At 36.2% G+C, this 20,034-nt stretch overlaps 1 protein-coding gene across 1 annotated transcript in view; it reads right to left on the bottom strand.

The window, feature by feature from the left end:
- LOC104165251 (vacuolar protein sorting-associated protein 13B-like) overlaps positions 1 to 20,034 on the bottom strand; it is a 270,979-nt gene that overhangs the window by 70,118 nt on the left and 180,827 nt on the right. The window contains exons 20-22 of the mRNA XM_009704826.1: positions 13,228 to 13,427; positions 10,394 to 10,601; positions 9,888 to 10,072 (exon numbers count right to left, since the gene is read on the bottom strand). Coding sequence (XP_009703128.1) covers positions 9,888 to 10,072; positions 10,394 to 10,601; positions 13,228 to 13,427 — 593 coding nt within the window. The remainder of the gene's footprint in view (positions 1 to 9,887; positions 10,073 to 10,393; positions 10,602 to 13,227; positions 13,428 to 20,034) is intronic.

The following is a 20,034-nucleotide window of genomic DNA, read 5'->3' as shown; positions in this document are numbered from 1 at the left end:
AATTTGGTTTAACAAATTTTGACCTAAAGCTAGAACATTTAAATTACAAATACTTGCTTTAAAATCAAATATGCAATATCTGCTCAATTTATTTTTTTTCCCCTATCCATACTGAGGTCTTTGGCTGAATAATGAAAATAACTACTATTTTACTTCCTGAGTAATAACATACACCTCGGCTCTTTTAACTCCATTTAACAAATTTATTTATGGTCTTATTAGCATATTTATTTAATTTTATTTACATTTACATCTGTACTGCAGTTTCTAAAATAAATATTAAATAGAGTTATAATAAAGAGATGTGAAAGAAAACTCCTGTCTTCTGAGAGAAATTGTTCTTTAAAAATACATAACTGACTTTTAGCTGACTTTGGAAAAAAGCTTCTATACATCTTCAACTAATAGAAGCTATAAAAAACCCTTTGTAATATTGGAACCAGTTGAGAAACCACAAGTATTCAAATGCAGGAAATCATGATTTTATAACATTTTAATGTGATCTACTCTTGGGAAACAAAGTTAACCAAGCCCTATTTCTGTACAGGAAATATTCCACTGTACAGTTGTAATACATTGTGGTGAGGGGTACAGCCGCACTTTTTTCACCTGTAATGCCCCACTGGTATTGTGGCTTACTGAATTGCATCAAGATTGCCTTCCTGTCCGGAAAGCCCTCTAAGTACAAACAAGACTCTAAGCCCAGGTTTTATTTTCCCTTGGTATCAGAATATGGTAATTTAAGAGCCCTGAGAAATGCTTTTTAACCTTTTAGAAGAAATATGTAGCATTCTTTTATTAGGAAATCTGTTCTTTGCCTTTTTAAAACAACATGTGACCAACTTATCTTATCAATTTATCAGGCTAGCAGGTTCAGAGCGAGTGCAGGTGTGTAGAGTAATGTAATCTGTCACAGATACTGGCTTTTTTCATTATGGAAAAATTACTCTAAACACACTAACAGCTTTTGTTAAGAAAGCACAGAATAGCGCTATGCTATAACTGAGATGATTTCGGCAGGACTTTTTAAACAGGACAATTTCTGTACTATTAAATGTCAAACCCATTTTTTCTACTAATTGTCATTCATCTTGAAACTGGGTTTATGCGAAGATCACTGGCTTTTCTAATAGAAAAAAACAGCAGTATATAATTTAATTTATTAGAGTCTAATTTATTATTGCAAGGACTGAGAAACAGAAGTATATAGATAGGAGATCTTACATTAGGGACTTACCTACTTCTTGCAATACTCCTTATTCTCTTTTTCTGATACAGGAACAATCTTCCACATTTTATTTAAGGTTTTTCATTTTCTAAGCTTCAGTATTTATTGATAAGATAAGCACTATGCTGTTGAAATGTAGTCACCTCTGGGACTGAGGGTAGCAACCTATTAATACATAAGGTCCTGCGTAATTTTCAGTATACAGCCTATTTTGACCACATAGTCTCGCCATAGTAAAGCCTGACTCCTACAAGAAGTGCCACAAGATCAGCGTACAGCAGGAAGGACTTGGGTTTGCAAAGTTTCATAAATCAGAGTTACAAAATCTAAAAAGTACAGAACACGAGGAAAGTGTAAATCTGTCATTAAAATAATCTGATGGTTTCGTCAGTCCTCTGGCACCCAGTAGAATTTTCACTGGCTCAGTAACCCCAAAGGGTAAATTTCAGTGTGATGCACAAGCAAATTATGCACAACTTCCATTAACATTCCCAACGAGTTACGCTTAACTCCCTGCAGACTGCATAGAAACTAAAGGCCAAACGATACAGTCTCATCTTGATGCAGTGAACAATAAGATCACACAGCAAAATAATTAAGATTATACACACAAAATACAGTAACAAAATAGTAAAGTCTGAGATAATCCTACTCTCAGGCAAGAAAGTTCACAAAGGATGTTTAAAGCTGGAATTCCTAAAGAGAACGGGCTCTGTTTCAACATCTGCTTAAGACTCACTGTGTAATACTGCAACTCCTTTAGCCCCTACTTCCTTCCTTGCAAGAAAATGAAGACAATACTTATTATTAATAGTCTTAACTTTGGAAAACATGTGCAAAATTCTGCCCAGCATCATAAAACTTGCTCGCATCCAGATCGTCTGAGGTGTAAGTGGCTCAGGCTACAAGCAAGCCTACAGCCCTCTTACACAGACCAGTTTACATGATGATCTGCATCCATTTTTGTACACATGCACGGATGTAAACACTGCTTCTACTGATGGGGAAGCAGTTTCCTACATTAGAATAAAAGGCATTCATTACAGTTCTAGTTTATGATCAGATATGCTCAATTGTTTCATTTCAAGCTTGTTGCAACTCTTCAAACAGTGGGGAGATCATAAAAACATTGTATACAGTCTATGTATAGTAGTTGTATGACTAGTATAGTCATTTTGAATTAACATCATTTCCATAACACCAAAAGGTAGAATTAACAAGAAATTTAAGTTTTAAAAAGCAGAATCCCAGACAAAGCACCAAATTTGCCTTCTAAGCAATTCACAACAGCTAGACAAATTATTTCACCATCCATCTAAAAAGACTGATTATTTGAAGACAGTACTGAACTGCATGGCAGTAGATTAAAAAAATTTGCAAACCAACAGGTTTATCAATAAGCACAGCTGAACTTTACAGCTTATTACCTAATAACACTATGAACTTCCATCACTAACCTGTCACACACAAATCATCTGGATTTCCAAAATAGTTGTTGCTTTGGGAATGTACGAAATAAATCAAACATGAATAAAATTTGTGTTTTCCCAAAAAGGTCTTTTCCCAGACTCTCAGATGCCCAGCTGAGCACTGTAGCCCTGACAGGGAATGAAAAGTAAAAAGGAAGCAGAGCCAGCCAAAAATGAGGTATTCTCTGTTAAAAGGAAAAATGAATGTCTTCAACATTGATCATAATTCTTTTCCTGTTGACTGTCATGTCAAATCCTTCCTGGAATAATGACTTACAGTGGGTCTAATGTCAGTCATTCTTAAGCTCATGCTTCCTTAAGCCACTGTTTAAACAACCACAAAGTGTTAGAAAATGACTGTTTATTGGCTGACAGTGTTGAAAAAATCAGATTCCAGACTGCAGAGTTTGCAAATGCTTTATTTAAATAGCATAAGCATCTAAGGCAATGCAACAGACCATTTTTGATTCCTTACCTTTTGAAGTTATAAATATTTTATATTCTCCTAAAAGAGATTTCATCATCTCAGCGAATGCTCTGAGTGAATTTTATCAGAGTGGTTTCATTTACCTAGTCTTTCCTTATGAAATTTCAGTTAAGCCCCTGCAACCTCAGAACTATACTCACTGCTCTAATTTTCTCCAGTAGATCTTGAGATTTTGTTAATTTAATCACCACTTTTCTAAACCAGCAATAAGTGCTCTGTTTATTAGGATACTATGTAAAGAAGAAAGGCCAAAAAGGAGACCTCAGCACACATTCATCTTTTCATCAGTTGTTATAGTGCTGACTACATTTGCATGCAACAGGAATCCCGGCAGTACACAAGGGAAACATCCTCAAATACAAAAACCTGTCAGCGTTATAGTTCAGTAGGTATTTTATTTCAACGTCATATAGAGAAATGAACAAATGCCACAGATTATCTTCCTTTTGTTTTGCAAGCTTTAACAGCTTGAATCTCTCACTGGATGACAATCCAGGAGAAAGAATTTTAAATTTGTGTTGGTGATGCAGCTTAAATAAATCAGACAGCTCAGAATTTGAAGCATTACACATTGGATGATCACATTGATTAGACAAATCTGGTTTTCTCCACCTTTTCAATCCATGGTCACTGGTGTAAATGCTCTTGTGACAATATGGGCAGTGCCAGCAATATCCCTTATTGGAAAGATAACTCTACAATGGAATGGCAAACACTGAGCATCCCTGTAAAAAGTTCATGAGCTAAAATAGGCCTCAAGCTGTACAGGAAATCATTTGCATGTCCTGTTCACCTGCTTGCACAGAAAAGCAGAATACTTCTTTGAAGGCGTACAAATTGCTTTCCCATCTCAGCGAGCCTCTCCCAATCTTTGCTCTTTCCCCTGCCAACCCAAACCTGTCAACCTTGTTCTTGGTAAAGATAAATGACATAAAAATGTAGCCTAGAAATCAGAAAAGCAACACAACATAGGCTAATCAGAGGCAAAGACAAACATAAATCTGAGATTCTCAAGACTGCAGGAGGACACAGAAAAACTTTGGGAAACTAGATGCATAGTGCAAGTACAGTTTTAAGCCCCACAGCACAGATACCCAACAGTGCTTTCTTTCAGCTTAAATGTCTAAATGTAGCTAACTCCATATTGTATCTGTGCAATTTGAAAGTCACTACTGAATCACTAACAGATTTTTTTTCCCTGCAACTCCCTCCTTGAAATTGTAAAAATACTACAGAACTGAAGAACACTTATCCTTTCTCAAATGCTGCAACCTGACAGATCCAAGGAACTGTACAAGTATGGTTGAATTTAACATTACGTGACAGCTCTGAAATACAGTCCCTTGTTATTATGTGGAATATATTCTTCTTCAATTATTCTTCATGTTCTGGGACAATGGCATTATCTGCATAAACATAAACTATTGTCTGGAATTAGAAATTGCACTTACTCCTTTCTCCCTAATTCTGTATTTCCAAAGCAACTGGAACAAACAGGATGCAGGAAATAGCCACAAATTCTCTTTCAGCTGTCCTTGTAACCAGCTCAAGCCAATGTGCTTATTATTTGGGAGATGAGGAGAGAGACTATGAACCCCTTCCTCTGCAGTTTAGACTGTCTAGCACATTCTTGTTCCTCAGTTGCTCATGTATCCGCTACAACTCTGATAACCCTGCCGGAGACATTTCTATATATCTTATAAAACATATTCTGCTTGAAGCCTATTACCATGCTTCAAAGTCCTCAGTGGAAGACATTTTATGGACAGATTCACAAGAACGAGAATCATCACCACCAACAGATTCCAACTTTAACTGCTACGAAACAAGAACATCATAAAGAAAACAAAAGACCTGTTGCCCATAACAACAAGCTGGTTGCCTTGTAGAACATGGTTTACTGTTAAACTGGGAAACTGAGGCTTACCTTAAGCCTTCACATGTGAATACTTGCTGAGACAAATCTATAAACATCTGCACATTTTTTAATATAGAAATTATCTGCAGAAGAGAGTGTCCTAAATGTAACATTAACTGTTTTGAAGCAAGAACAGTAGGCTTTGCCTCTCTGGTTTTGTGTACATACTTTCTTTAATTACACAATAAAATAGACTTTTAAAGTTGCTCATCCACGTATCTTCAATCACAAGACTTTCTCTTACCAGCAATCTACTTGAATGATTTAAATGTTTCATCTGTTGTAACTGAGAAAGTCTCAGAGAACATCCTTTTTGATGTACCAATATCATTCTTCAAAATTTTAAAGTAATGGCATTGCCACTTCATCTTACTTATTATCTTTTGAATGAATTTTGTGAAATTTTCCCAAGTTTGGACTTTCCTCTGCTCCTGAGGTGTGAATATGATTCTCACATCAACACCGTTCTACCCTTTGCCCTTGCTGATTTGGGCAGTAATGGATTACTCTAGTTTATATGACATTAGATGGAGTCAGTGCTGGGATTAACTTCACTCTTATGAAGTGTGTGCTGTCTTAAGTGAAGTTATCAGTGGAATATGTTTTTTCTTCTCCATGTATTCTAAAAACAATCTTAGCAGCAGTCAAGATCAAAAGGGCATGCCTTCACTGACATTTGAGTTGCTGCCTGAAGGTCTTTTCTGTAGATCCCCTTTATACAAGGGGGACAGTAGTGGTGGCTTAGAGCAGTATTTATCACATTACTTGGACAAGACACAGCCTGTTTACTTTTTCTTCTTAAGAGAACATGGAACTACTGCTCTTGTGTGTATATTCCTTCACTCCACATTGACCTTTACGAAGATACTTAGCTGTATCTAGAGCTTTCTAAACACCAACCAAAAAAATCTCACAACTTGGAAAACAGGCAACCATTAGTAGAAATGAAACAGAAGCTGACAGAACAGTCAAGAGTTAACAGTTTTGATCAAGGAACTAGAAAGATGTTCAGTATAAAAGACTGAGGAATATTCTACATCCATAGCACATCTCTTTCTTGATACAGAATACAGTATTAACTTCTTTTTTTCAGTTCGCTATACACGGTTGCCCCCAAAATACTTGTAAGCACAGTGGCAAATTGGTTTTTCCTTCACTTAATTGACTTTATGTTCCAAAAACAATACCTTTCATCATCAGTAAGAACTTGCAAATATTATTACACAAACTTTGAAACAGTCTTGAGAAGGTATATTTAGAAAACATCTTCAGTGATGTAGACATAAGGGGAGTAAAATGAGAAAAGGTCTCAAAGTCAAAAAGGGCTAGAAGTGACGCCAAACAGTGGCTTTAGTATCTGAGGGAAAGAAACACCTTATGTCACTGAACAGGAACTCCTTAAAAAATTAAGAAGAGGTACCAGAGAAGTCTAAAGGTGTTTCATCAAATACTAGTTATCTGAAAGAACAATAAATTACATACAACCAAAGACCACTTGTAGCATGTGAAAATGGGACAATGAGGGATTAAAAATGAAATAGAGAAGGGGTTCAATGTCCGGTAAACAGGAAGAACAAGAAGTTCAGATACTCTCAACCTCCCAAAAGAAATAGAAGTTTCTTACAAGTGCATCTAGGATTCTCTCTCACTTTCTTTAAACAAATAGATCAAACTTCTATTTCAAATTGCTAAAGAAAATGCAACATGCTACCCCATGGCAGAAACATCAGTTCTTCCTTTCCCTCCACAAATAAAAGCAACAATGTGGGACTGTAAAAAAGTAAAGTATCAGAAACTTGACCAGCGAAACTGCTTACCTTTGCAACAATGCAAGTAAAAGCACAAGAAAATAAGCTATTGGGACAATCTAGAAATAGCAGCAAGGTAAGGTTTTACAGAAAAAATATAGTTCATATCTATTCTTATAACCTGAAGCTTTGGCCACAGCAGATGACATGCAACTTCAATATCTAGAAAAATTCTCTTTATGGTGAAGCTTTTTCAAGTTCCAGGAATTTGAAGAATAGCTATAAAAACAAAGAGACTTCTAAACCCTACCTATGATTAAAATGATATGCCAAAAGTTTAACAAAGACAGAAAGCTAGATAAAATGTCACAGCAACTTACTTGGAAAGAAAGAACATGCAACTGGCAAACTTTCAATTCAAGACAAACTGCAGAAGCACACCTTTGCCTGGATTTATGTGAGGTAAAGGATTAAGGGAGACTGGTAACACAGCTGGTGACATTATGGGTCCTCCTAGCATTTGAACATACACACAGTCCTGGGAAAGTTTTTAAAATAAACAATATTTTTTATTTTTTTGATATTTAAATTTAAAAAATTAATTAATTTTTTTAATATTTAATTTACTTTGATATAATTGTCTTTAAATTTAGATCCTTTTTTTTTTTTCAAAAAAGCTGAAGTCTTTGCCTTGCAGATGTTCCTCTAATGTTTCATGTCAAGAAGTGAACAAAATAAAAGTGTTGTTTTGTCTTTTTTCTCTTTATATTTGGTGAATTTTCCATATGCACTAAATACACAGTGTATTAAGAAACAGACATATATCCATACAAGGGAAAAAAAAGTGAAGCTGATGAAAGACCTCCTGATTAATTTAAATCAGGACCTAAAGTTTGAGATGAGTATTTGGTAAATGTAGTTTACCTAAAGAATTTGAAAATCAACTCTGTATTACTTATTCCACCTACGTATCAATGTGAGACTAATAAAAAAAATAAATGCACACTGTCCATGTTTAAAATGGCTGTTTATCTACATTGTGCGGAGCTGCTCTGTGGAGGTGCATGGCCATTTCTGGGAAATGTGATAAATCACCAGCTAGAGCCAGGCAACTGTTACTGCCATAATTAAAGGCCTGCTACAAAAATGCGAATCCTCTTGTAGGCATTTCTGCACTCCATGTGCCCAAGAGCACAGTTTTTTAATAGATGTCCTCTAATTTGGCTGATATTTTTCATCTCTTCCCTTGTAACTGAAAGCCCAAAGTAGCAATATAAGACTTTCTAAGAATTAATTAATCATAAAATTGACAGATCTTAAGAAGAGAGCATACAACAGTAAAAAGCATCATGGAGGGAAGGTATACAGGGACGCTTGACCAAAAACTTAAAATGAGACTGATAGAAACAGTTCTCTGCAGTCAATGTATACGATTAGATGCAAATCTGAAGAATTACACGAAGATCAGTAGAAGTTGACAGAACCTGAACACTGGAGCTGAATGCTTCCCGGTTTCTATCTTACAGCCTGAGGCAATCGCAGGGGAAATGAAAGAGGACTGCAACTCCCTTTTCTCTAGATTGTAGCATGGAAGCACAAAGCAGCAGAATGTGTGTGCTACTAGAAGTCCAGGTGCATATGACCACTTGAAGAAGAACTGATATTCCCCCTCTACAGGGTCATATTATTACACAAGCACATACATTATGCTCATGCTGTCTGTTATCTATATTGGGAGTTTAATGTAATTATACCAAAAACTTGGTGTGCTGTGCTCTGAAAATACCATCCTGAAAGAAGGCAAACTGCGGGCTTTCATAGCAACCTAATAGGGTCATCAAGACAGCATACAATAACACAATTTTGATCTCTGATTCAAACCTCATGCCAAGTGGAGCTGATTTTTTTCCATTCAATTTTAATTTTCATATAACTGAAAGGAGCTGACATTTGGCTGTCTAGAGGGCAAAGAAATTGGCAGGACACTTACATGATCTCACTAACAGTATGTGCATGGTAATAACATTATACCATTTATCTGAGGAAGATTATCCTACTTATCCATAACTCAAAGCACATTGGTGCATAATTCAATTTTAAAGGCAATTTTTAACGTTATAGTAATAATGAAATATAATTCAGCATCTATGAACAAATAGGAAGAACTGGGAGATATTTATTTCCCTTGACTCACAACACTATTCTGATTAACAAGCAGACTGAAATTAAAAAAAAGACAGATCCAATTTGTAAGACAAAAAGGAAGCTGAGATTAACAAAATTAAAATTGAGCTAAAATCAAAATAGGTATTCAAGGAGTAAGTGAATTTATAAAGATGAATTACACTAGACAGGAGAGAATATAACTACCTGATTGTGTGTTTTAGAAAGCAAAAGTTCTCAGAGTTAAGGATCAGTGTAATCATGAGATATCGTCCATTTTTGGGGCATAGAGTCACACAGCTGCAGCACTCAGCCCTCCTTTCAAGAGCAGTTCCATGATCTCACACAGTCAAACTGGACTGCCCACTTCAACCCTCTCAAAGAAAAATGAGGGAAAATAGACCCTTTTTCTCTACCCTGTGGATCTTACTAGAAGAAGTACAGCCATCTGCCATCACAGACACAGGAGAGGATGGCCGGATTGGAGATTTGAGTTCAGTGATTCCACTGAATCTTGGCAATTTCAGACCAGGTCTTTCCTCACATGTTTCAGTTTCAAATCAAATGAAGCCTTTAAGTAAAGACTGATGGATGAAATCACAGGAAGCCAGAATAAAACTCTGCACGCTTGCAAACCAGAACTGATAAATCTGGCTATAGCTTATTATGTCACTTACTTTACAGGTAAGTGGTTAAAGTGTTTGCACAAGTGGTTTTAAAACTAAAGATGTGTGGAATTTACCTCCTATTGATTTTGTAGAGCTCCTGACATTTGTTCTGTGAGCATTTTTAATAAACCTAAGTCTGAAAACATTCACTTTACAGCAGTAATGTTTTCTTTAGTTAATGAAAGTAGAAAACTCTCATTACCCACCTGAAGAACATCTCCAAGGTCAGCAGTGCTAATATCTGGGTCTTCAGTGGTATTAAAAGGAACAGGGTTAATTCTTACAAGAGTGAGTACTCTGGGTTCTGGGTATCTCCACAACATCATTCCTGGACTATCCTCCGTTTCATTGTAAAACACAACTTCATAGGCACCAGGCAGTTTTTGCGCTTCTGTCAAATGAAAGAAAGCTATAATCTGTTATATAATTTCTAGAAAGAAACATGCTGGTTCATGAGACCAAAGTAGTTAAAAATAAACCCCTCAGGATCAAAAGGAGAGAAAATGAAAAAGCAATTTCCCTGACTTTTAAAAGATCACAGCTTAATGGAAAGAAATCAAAAAAGTATTTTTTTTTTTTATTCTAGCAGATGTCTTTTCAACTGCTTTTCCAAAAAATGTAAAGTTATTCACTGTAAGAGGCAAGTAATCTTTAATAGGTTACTACTGTATTTACTTTACAATTAAAAAGAGAGCAATAATATTCTTCTTACCTGCATCTTGTATATACTGGAACACACCTGTTCTCAGATCATCTGAGGTATGCTCTGTTTTTGAGGCCTGATTCCTTTCCGTAGAAAAACAAGTGGTGCGTGTACGTTCAGATATCAATGTCTCTACACTGCCCTTTTTAGTAAGGTACTGCCACAAAAGCTCCTGGAGAAGAACTAAACAGTTCAAATGCTCTTGACCCCAGAAAACCTTAAAAAAAAAAAAAAAGAAAAAAAAAGAAAGAAATTAAAAGTAAACCAGCTACATACAAATACTTAGTCATTTTTAAAGGAAAAAACCTCCCCAAAACAATAGGAACTTTATACAGCTTTCAGTCTGCTCTACTTACGCTTTAATTGCTTGCAAGTATCCTTAAAGTGAAAATAAAGAACAGGAACAACAAAAAATCTCTACAAAACCATTTGGTAAATTTGTTCTTTTCATCATTCTAAGGAATTTCTTACCACTTACAACTGATATTGATGCTGCCTGGAAGAGCACAGATCTTAAAAGTCATATGCAAGAACTTACAGTTGAGTGCAGTATGCAATGCTAGGACTGGTCACGGGTTTTGCAGTTTAAGATATGACAAAAAAACCTTAAAGATGCAAAGTTTAAACTGTTCAAAGAGCTTATTGCTCCAAAAGTAGAATTCTGGAATGCATTAAAAACTGAGTAAGTGACTCAGCAAAGATGACTAGAAGGACATCCGAAAGATCATCTCAAACACAAATACTGAGTATATACAGCATATGAATTAGATGTGCTGTAAGTTGTCAGAGGAAGGTTTAAAAGTTCAAAGATTTTTTGAAGTTTAAAACAGAAATTTAGAAAAATATCTAATAAAAACTGTCATTCAAAGTCCAGAAGATTCATATACTTTATAGCAAAATAAAAGGCAAGCAGACATTCCTCTCTCCCAGCTTTGATGAGCAGTGCTGCTTTTCTCAAATCAAACTCCTGTTTGAGACAATCACATTAATGGGGACAAGTCCGTTAGTCTTCATGTGCAGAAGTGGGCTCAGAAGCAACAGGGAAGACAAGGAAGCAGCTAGTAATTTATAGAGAAATAAGACTTCGAACCAGTGTGGGATGAAATCAAAATCACCAGACAGTAACTTAAAAGTCCATGGTAAGGGTAGGAGTAAAGTAAACAAGTCATGTGTGCACATAAGGAGTAGTGCAAATTTTTTCACTGAGGAATATAATTTTCAAATATGAAAAAAAAATTAGAAGATGCCTAAAGGGAGTGTAGTACAGTTGTCAAGAAGGAAGCTTTTCCTTTCCCTGCATCTACACGTAAGCCCATGGAATAAACCAAGACCCTCTTGAAACACAGCTACAGCCAGTCCTGAGCTAAATAGTCCTGGGCTACCCAGGTCATCTCCCTAATGTACTGCATCTCTACTGCAGTTTCTAGAGGACCTCTGGGCTCAGGGTCCCACACCTGGTCTAGCACCACCTCAAAGGAGCTCTGTGTCACCTAAGCTGATCTCAGAGGCCTCAGTCCCACACTGATAGAGGGGAGAAGAATGATTTTTTCCCCCCCACTTTTATTAATTTTCTTTTTAGGCAGCTGGAACTCCAGAGCATGGAACTCCTATATTACAATATTCACAGATGAGGTACCAATTTCACATAAGCTCTCTAGGCTTTGCTGCAATACAAATTAACAGTGGAAGATGAGGTCATGTTTAGAGCTGGTAAAATCATTAGCCATAAATAAATTAATTTGAAACAGTATTGCTAATGCTTTTGTCAGCATTCTCAAATCTATTCTGCCAGACCAAATACTTAATTGTTTTCTGCAAAAGCTAATTATCTCAGTGTATACCCTAATAATAAATGGCTTTCTCAGATTTATAGATATTTTTTCTGGTCCTTGTCAAAACCCCAACATTTTGGAAAAAAAATCCAAACTTTTTATTATTAACAACATATAGAGGTAGTGAGCCAAGTACCTGTGAATAACAAATAAAAAAGAAGCAGAGAAACAAATGGACTTGATTTATTCATTAAGATATCATTTAAAAAAAATTCATATTATTCAATTAGCCCTATTCCCAGCACTGCTGTTTTAAGAACTTCTAATGCCTATTCTGGGAAAAGACCTAATAACATGAATAAATGTCAAAATTTCCTTCTTGTGTTTTATATGCTTGATTTATATATTTATTTTAAAACATTTGGTGTGTATAGATACTACAATAAAAATAATTAAAACAAGACATATCTTAAAGCCCACTTGTTTAAACCCCACAGAATCTATTTTTCATTTCAAGAACTCCCATGCTTCTTGGACTGGTTCCAAGTTGCGGGCACTTCCAAAAAGGAGAGGATAGCATGGAAAACTGAGTATTAATTGCTACAAACAACAGTTTATAATTATTCCCCTGAGAAACTGGTGTAAGTTTAAAAAGAAAGGATATGTATTTCTTAAAGCTACTCCTAGGTACTATAGACACATAGCTCATGGACAGACAAATACACACACATCAGAACAGGGTCCTAGATATTAAGTGTTAGTAATTTGATCCAGTAGTTTTAAGGGAACACACACATACAGCTACAATACATGGCTTAAGCAGCATTTAAAAAAAAAAAAACACAAAACAGTCTACAGAATTTTTCAACCACCATTTTTACATGAAAGAATAGATACTTATTTTGAAAGCTAAAATAAAAACCACCCACAATAAACAAGCAAAAAACCCCAACTCAGTGAACTGTTGTACGCTGCAAAGCTTTACAGGCTTTCATGCAATTTATTTATGAAATCTCAATCATCCAAAACCAGTCCAGCTCAATAGCAGAACCATAAGCATCTTACACAGACCTGCAGCAGTCCTCCTCTCAAATCGATGTATATTTTTGGAATAGATTGCTCTGGGCCAGGATCACCACTATGCTTACACCACTTGGCTTCCACATTAACAGAGCAGCAAAAAGGGCCCATCAGATATCTGGCTCTTTCTTTGAGACTTGTTTTAAGTAGGAGATCTTTTATGTCAAGGACAAAAGATGATCCATGGATTCCTAAAATGAGAGAGAGACAATTAATCCTGTTGGTAGTTACTCCCCCAACATTTATGTGCTTATTTCCTGAATTCACTTTACCATGAGCCTCGGAATCTCTGCCCACAAGCAATTACTCACAGAAGTAGTCCCACTGACTTTCATGGAAATACTTGTCTGGACAATTGCTCTCCTTTCCAAGCAAGAGCATCACAGTTGGGTCACAAGACATTTTAACTTGCTCTTTCAAAACTACCGAGCACGCTTTATACAGTGTTGCAGTTACGGAGCAGGTATCTCTCACACACATTCCTTACAAAGAATTATTTGCCAAAACATTATGACGTTTTACATGAGTGAGTATTTTAAGGTTTATGAGAAGAGACATTTTTCATTAAACTATGAAATTCTTTTCAAAAGAGTATATTAAGAACAAGAACAGCTGCTTCAATTGATTATATTTTAAACTGATAGGAAATAGCTATTCTGAACAATTCTCTCTGCTTTTATTGTATTGTAAAATATTGCCTTGCTAGACTTCAGAGTGCTGAGCAGGAGAATAAGGGTAATGTTTGAATTCAAATAATTCAAAACAATTACTGTAACTCAAAATATATAATGTCTGTTTACCAAAAAACCAGTTTAATCTAAACTTTTCACATCATAACCATTTGCACTTTACATAGTTTTATAAAACATAAAAATGATAATGGCAGGTTAGATTTATGACAGAACTTAGGTACTCTCATTAAAGACACAAACATTTTTAGGAAAGAAACACCATCTAGAAATGTCACATCTCCTGTGAATTTAACTTACTGCAAATCACTGTTTAATAAAACAAACCATACTTAGTATCTCTGTATTTCTTTTGTATATTTACATGAAAAGTATTACATCTGAGGTTGGGTTAACTTTTTTTCTCTTCTGATGCTCGTACTTGGACTCAACACTCTGAGTATTGAATGTCACCATACTTTACAATGCCCACAGCTTATTTTTCTAATGAAACTGGATATTTACAAAAGGCATAAGATTAAAAAACACCTAAGGCTTACACACAGATGTTTCAAGGTACAGTTCCATTTTAGATTTTCATACCTTCGCTGGTAGAAAAATCCCACAAAAACACAACTTGCTGTTTTGAATACATGCAATAAAACTTCTCCTATGAATCTCTTCTAGAATCCAGAAAGAAGTCTGTCTGCATCCTGGGAACTATTATTTCCTAATACTGAGAAATATTTTATACAATGGAAAGAAATACATTGGATTTTTTTTTTGAATCCAGCATCCACTAGGAAGTTGATCCAATAGTCCCCATAATGATAATAGCATTGAATTGTATCCAGTCGGTGTAGGGACCACAAACAAGAAGAATCTCTCCCTTGAGCAGTTTGGAGTTTATTAAGAATGATCAAAGGTTCAAGCAAACCTTTGTCCCATGCCAATCAATAAGGCTGTTGTCACAGATTGGGAACGGGGATTTAGCTCTGGGTTATTTAGGCTGGCTTCTGAACCCCTGGCTCTGGTCTCATGTGTAACAGGTTTATACAAGAGAAACTGTTCAGTGGGTTTTTGACACTGAACTTCAGTGATAATCAAGAAAACTAACATTAACACACCCTTACGCCTCTCCTTTTGGTACTGGTTCAGACTTGATTTTGTAAACTGTGGAATGAAGCCGCTTCATATACAGTCTTAAACCAAGAAAAAGAGGTGTTTTTTCCAGGAAGGGCTCACTCTGCTATGCTCAGTTTAGTTATTTTAAGAGGCACTACAACATTTGAAATTCAGCTTTTTTTATACTCTACATAGAATTTTGATTTCAAAGAAGAGAAATTCTCAGTAACTATTGTACAATTCTGCAATATAGAGAAATGTTCTATAGTTTTATTGGAATATGTGCCAAGTTGCAGAAATAACAAAAGGGAAAAAGGAATGCCAGAATACAAGTGGTTTTATTTATGTTTTCTTTCACTGGGATTACACTTGGAAGGATTATACTTCACAGTCTTTTTCTGTTGTCATCTCAGCTCCACAAAGTACAAAGAAAACACAATATCCAACAGCTTAGAAACAGAACTGAGCATTTGGCACATAATACTGCTGGTTCAAAATCAGCAGTGCCTTTCTTAAATGCTATGTAAACAATGAGAAATGAAGACACAATTAAGAACAAGGAAGTGCTGGTAAATTTGAAATAAATGAAATATTACAAGACACATTCATGGATTGTGTCCTACAAATACCAGGAAAAGCTCAGGGACTCAATGAGAGATTTTTCTTTCTCTTGGTGAGACCCAGACTGCTCTTGTATAGGCAAGAATCACACCCTCATCCTTCCTAGCAGTTATATCTACATGCCCTTTTGGGGATGAAGCGACTCTTAGTAAAAACCATTGCGCTCCTAATTAAAGAAAAAAATGCAGGGAGTATTCAGACAAATTTGTACAAAGTGATGTCTTGAGGAAACTTAAAGAAAACAACTGAAAATCAACAAGTGTGCACAAACCCTGAAAAGCAATAATAAAGAGATCTCTGGGCCTGAAGGAAGCTTCAATGGGGTACCATTACTATGGAAATCCTAAAAGTATAACAGTAGAAAAGAGATAATCTCACATCCTAAGGGACGGGAATGAAGAAATACCAGTATGCATTAGAAGGGAGCTTATTTTAAGATTGCTAACTAACATTCAAAGTATATGCCCAGTTAGTTAAGTTGCTTTCCTATGAGTAAAGCAATCTACTCAGAAAGGTAAAGATGAAAAATAATTCTCCCCTGGTTTTTTCCCTCCCAGTCACTGTTTTCAGTCAGTCTTTTCATGCATCTCTCACAAACTTCTATTGTAGAATTCTAACTTCAGTTTAAACAGATTAAATCAAAGTATCCATTTGAAGTGAACTTGAGATGGCACCACAGAGAAGTAATACATCTTCATAAACGATTGTTGTGATATGTAGAAGTTAACTTGTTCTGTTTGGATTATTGCTTGTGAACACCAACACACTTTTCAACATGTGCAATAATTTACTTCTAGGAACAAATAGTTTCGTGACTTTTAAAATACTCCTCCAAGAGACTAATAAATATGAAGCACTTGCTTTGGACAGTGTTTAGAAAATGCTGCCAGCCCTCCATCGTCAGACTCCACCCAGACCCACAATAGCACCGCAATATGCTGCCACGCTAACTGAGCAAAATATAATTTACACCAGGCTCCTGCATGCCATTGGAAGGATTATCTTTATGATGACATATGCTCAAAAGGAATATCTAGGTATTTTTATACGGTTGGAAATAACATAGGAGGGTTTGAAAAAAAGCTAGCACTTGCATGGTAATGTCAAGAAATTAACTTGCTCAGAAATTAAAGATGGTGATAATTACAAAAGAATAGTGAAGACAATTTACTAAAAGACAACATTTGCTTTGATATTCTAAGATCTTTCTTTTTTTAGTCAGTAGAAACTTGATTTATGCTAACATTTACAAAGACATCTCAGAGAGTCTGAGTACCCTAATATAGTTACAAATACAGTTATATCAGGGTTTACCAATAATAGGAGGCTCCATGTTTGTTAAATTGCCCTGTGTGCATAAATCTATTCGTGTGTATAGAAAAAAAAGAGCTAGCCATTCTAATAGTTGCAGCAAATACATTAAAACAACCCTTGCCTTATAGTAACAATCACCTAGTGTTTAGGCAAAACAGGTGTTAAGAAAGAGTTCTGTTATTTTTCCTGGTTCACAGACAAAGGGAGAGACAATGTTTTGACATTAACTATGGCCTTTCTGTTTTCAAAAACATTTTAAAATACTGATACTTGAATCAACTCCAAATGAAACAAATAGAAATGTAGCATGAGTTTTTTTCTTTCTATTATGCTCTGTGCATTTGCTCTTCCTTAGATATCTGCAAATCCTGTACAGTTCACTGCACTGTCACCTGATACAACATAGAGCACGATTTTAATTGGCAAAGTTCTATACGGGAAAAGAGTTTTAAGAAAATGGAAACATATATTACAATAAATACAGCAAGTGGCGCTGGAATATAGTCAAGCTATCTTTTGAAAAGCCTCTTGGAAGCTAGTAGCTTTGCTACAAACCGTAGCGCTAGGAAGAAAATTGCTTTTCTAAGTTTGGGGCAGCTCAGAAGCGAGACTGCATCCCAGAGCACAGAGCCTGCCACGCTGGTCTGGAGTGGGCAAGATGCACGTGAGTGATGTGGCCTGCACCGACGGCAGCAGCTGGCAGACTGCACTCCCACCCAAGGGACCGCGGTGAACTCTGAAGGAAGAGCTCCAGGTTCTCCCACGGGCCCTCCCCTCCTGGGCGGCAGAGATACAGTCTGGCTGCTGAAGGTTAATTAGCCAGTGGTTTTCCTTACCACCTTCTGCTTTAATGTCACACATTACCAAGGTGATAATCTGTGATATTTGCTTCTGAGCATTCACTCTTCATATTTGCAACTTCAGTAGCTAGTTGCTGAAGATACTCAGACAACTTTGAGTGCATAAATATGTTATTATATCTAATATATTGATAAATTTATCTACATGATTTTGTTCCTCTTAAGAAAACTTCAGATATATCATGTAATGAATAGTTATACTACAGTTACACTGCTCTGTTGACAGGTATCCTCTATGAAGTAGCTTCTGAGAAGAAAGGGTAACAAAGCTATGAAGATAATTACAGGGGAAATACTGCAGTTAATTTAAGAGTCAGCCAATTTATTCAAGTCTGGAAACAGCAGTAGCAAACAAATAGTGAGAGGTAGTAAAGGACGATTTTCCAGGAGAGATTTAGTTAACAATCCACTGACCGCACTGGATTTCTCATTAGTGTCGAGCTGAATCTTATGATAGTTCATTCTCCCCATGAGAACAATTATTTACACGTTACCAATTAACTATTCCTTAGAGAAAGAGAGTTTTTCAGCATTACGTGGGGACACATGTGGGCTCTGTAAAAACATGGGATGTGTAACACACGGTAAACAGAAAGTAATGATCTTAAACAGGCCAAACCCTTGAATTCGTCACTAATAAATGTCCCCATGCATTCAGCAGTCCTGGCTGCTGGGAGCCTGTTTTCTTCAAGTACTTCAAACACTAAAATCCAGGAACATTTATTATTTTAATCCATTACAGGCAGTGCTTGATTTAACTTTATTGGTTGTGGTGGTGGTAGTAGTTATAGTGGGGGTAAAGCTATGTTCTTTTACACATCATTTCAAAAGGGCTTAATTATATTTTATAGCTCAGGCCAGGAATCCTGCTTGTTTTGTGTCTAACAAGGTTCAAATGGAGTTCAGGTCAGTGATGAATCAGAAGAGAAGTCAAAGATGGTTATCTATTTGAAATGAGCTCATCTCCCTTAAAGAATAACGGGGCAGGTACATCATGTTCATTACACTACTACATACTAAATAGCTGAAAAATCTCAATTCATTTGTTGATTTGGTAATTTTGGATTCTGTGATGCCTGATCAGAGAGGGCATATTAAAGTTAAGATCTAAAGGGACTTTAATTTTTAGTCAAGGCTGGCTGTGGTATACAATAATTTAGAATATATTTGTAAAGTTCTATATTGCCCTATCTTATTCTAATTAAGTGGAGAAAAATGCATCATGGAGAACAACAAAAATCATATTCACTTTGCATCTGTGAGTGCAGCTTTCAAAACTGAGTGCTATACTGAAATCAGTAATACTTGGTTATTGTATCATAAACATTTTATTTAAAAAAAAATTTACGTGTTTTAGTGTTTTCACATCTTAACTTTAGGCGGTTGGTTGAAAACTTTGGTTCATTTTCAGGATATAGCTGGTACCTACAACTGTCACTGATTTATAAAGTTGTAGATACTTAGTGCTACTAAAAAAAATAAATAATCAGACATCGAATGGTTGCACAGTAAATGAAGCATTACGAAATAGTGCATGCCATTCAAAACATAGCCCTATATAAATGCCACAAGCCTGAATTAGAATTACAGCTTTGGTGTCTTGTTCCTCTGCTCTACACTTGACTCACTGGATTTCAACTGCTTTAGTAAACTAAATAGTCCATGAACTAGAAGGTAACATTTCCTTATAAATAACCATGCTGAAGATAGTGCCTGGCAGCACCTGAGCTGTTTGAGACTCTATAACTCAGTGAATTATGCTTGTGGAAGTCCAAGGCTTGACAGATATACCCAGGCCACACAAACTGAAGAGGCTTCCCTGCACTCTTTGGATGTGGTTCCCTAGGATTATGGCCAGTCCAGGTCCAGGTTCCTATGTTCCAGTCTTCTCCTCTCTTTGATTCTCCCTCCCCCTCCCTCCTTTATATACATCTCTGAATTCTTTTTTTGTTCCAACATGGTCATTAAAGTGTACCTGTCCAGTGAGCCAGCTGAAGGAGATGATCTTACTGGAAACTTTTCTTTCCTGTTGGGAAAGTTTCAGTTTTCAGACAGATCAGTGCCCTGACTCAGCTCAATGAACAGCTGCCCGAGTAACAGAGCTAGCACCAGGCAGAGGGTGGAAATGTGCAGCCACAGTAACCTAAACTTCCTGTGGAATTGAACCTTTTGTTTGGGCAGCAAGCTGGTGATCTCATGCCATTAAAATA

Source organism: Cariama cristata, unplaced genomic scaffold, assembly GCF_000690535.1.
Source record: "Cariama cristata isolate BGI_N322 unplaced genomic scaffold, ASM69053v1 scaffold7657, whole genome shotgun sequence".
Lineage (NCBI taxonomy): Eukaryota > Metazoa > Chordata > Aves > Cariamiformes > Cariamidae > Cariama > Cariama cristata.
This window is presented reverse-complemented; position numbering and strand designations above follow the sequence as displayed.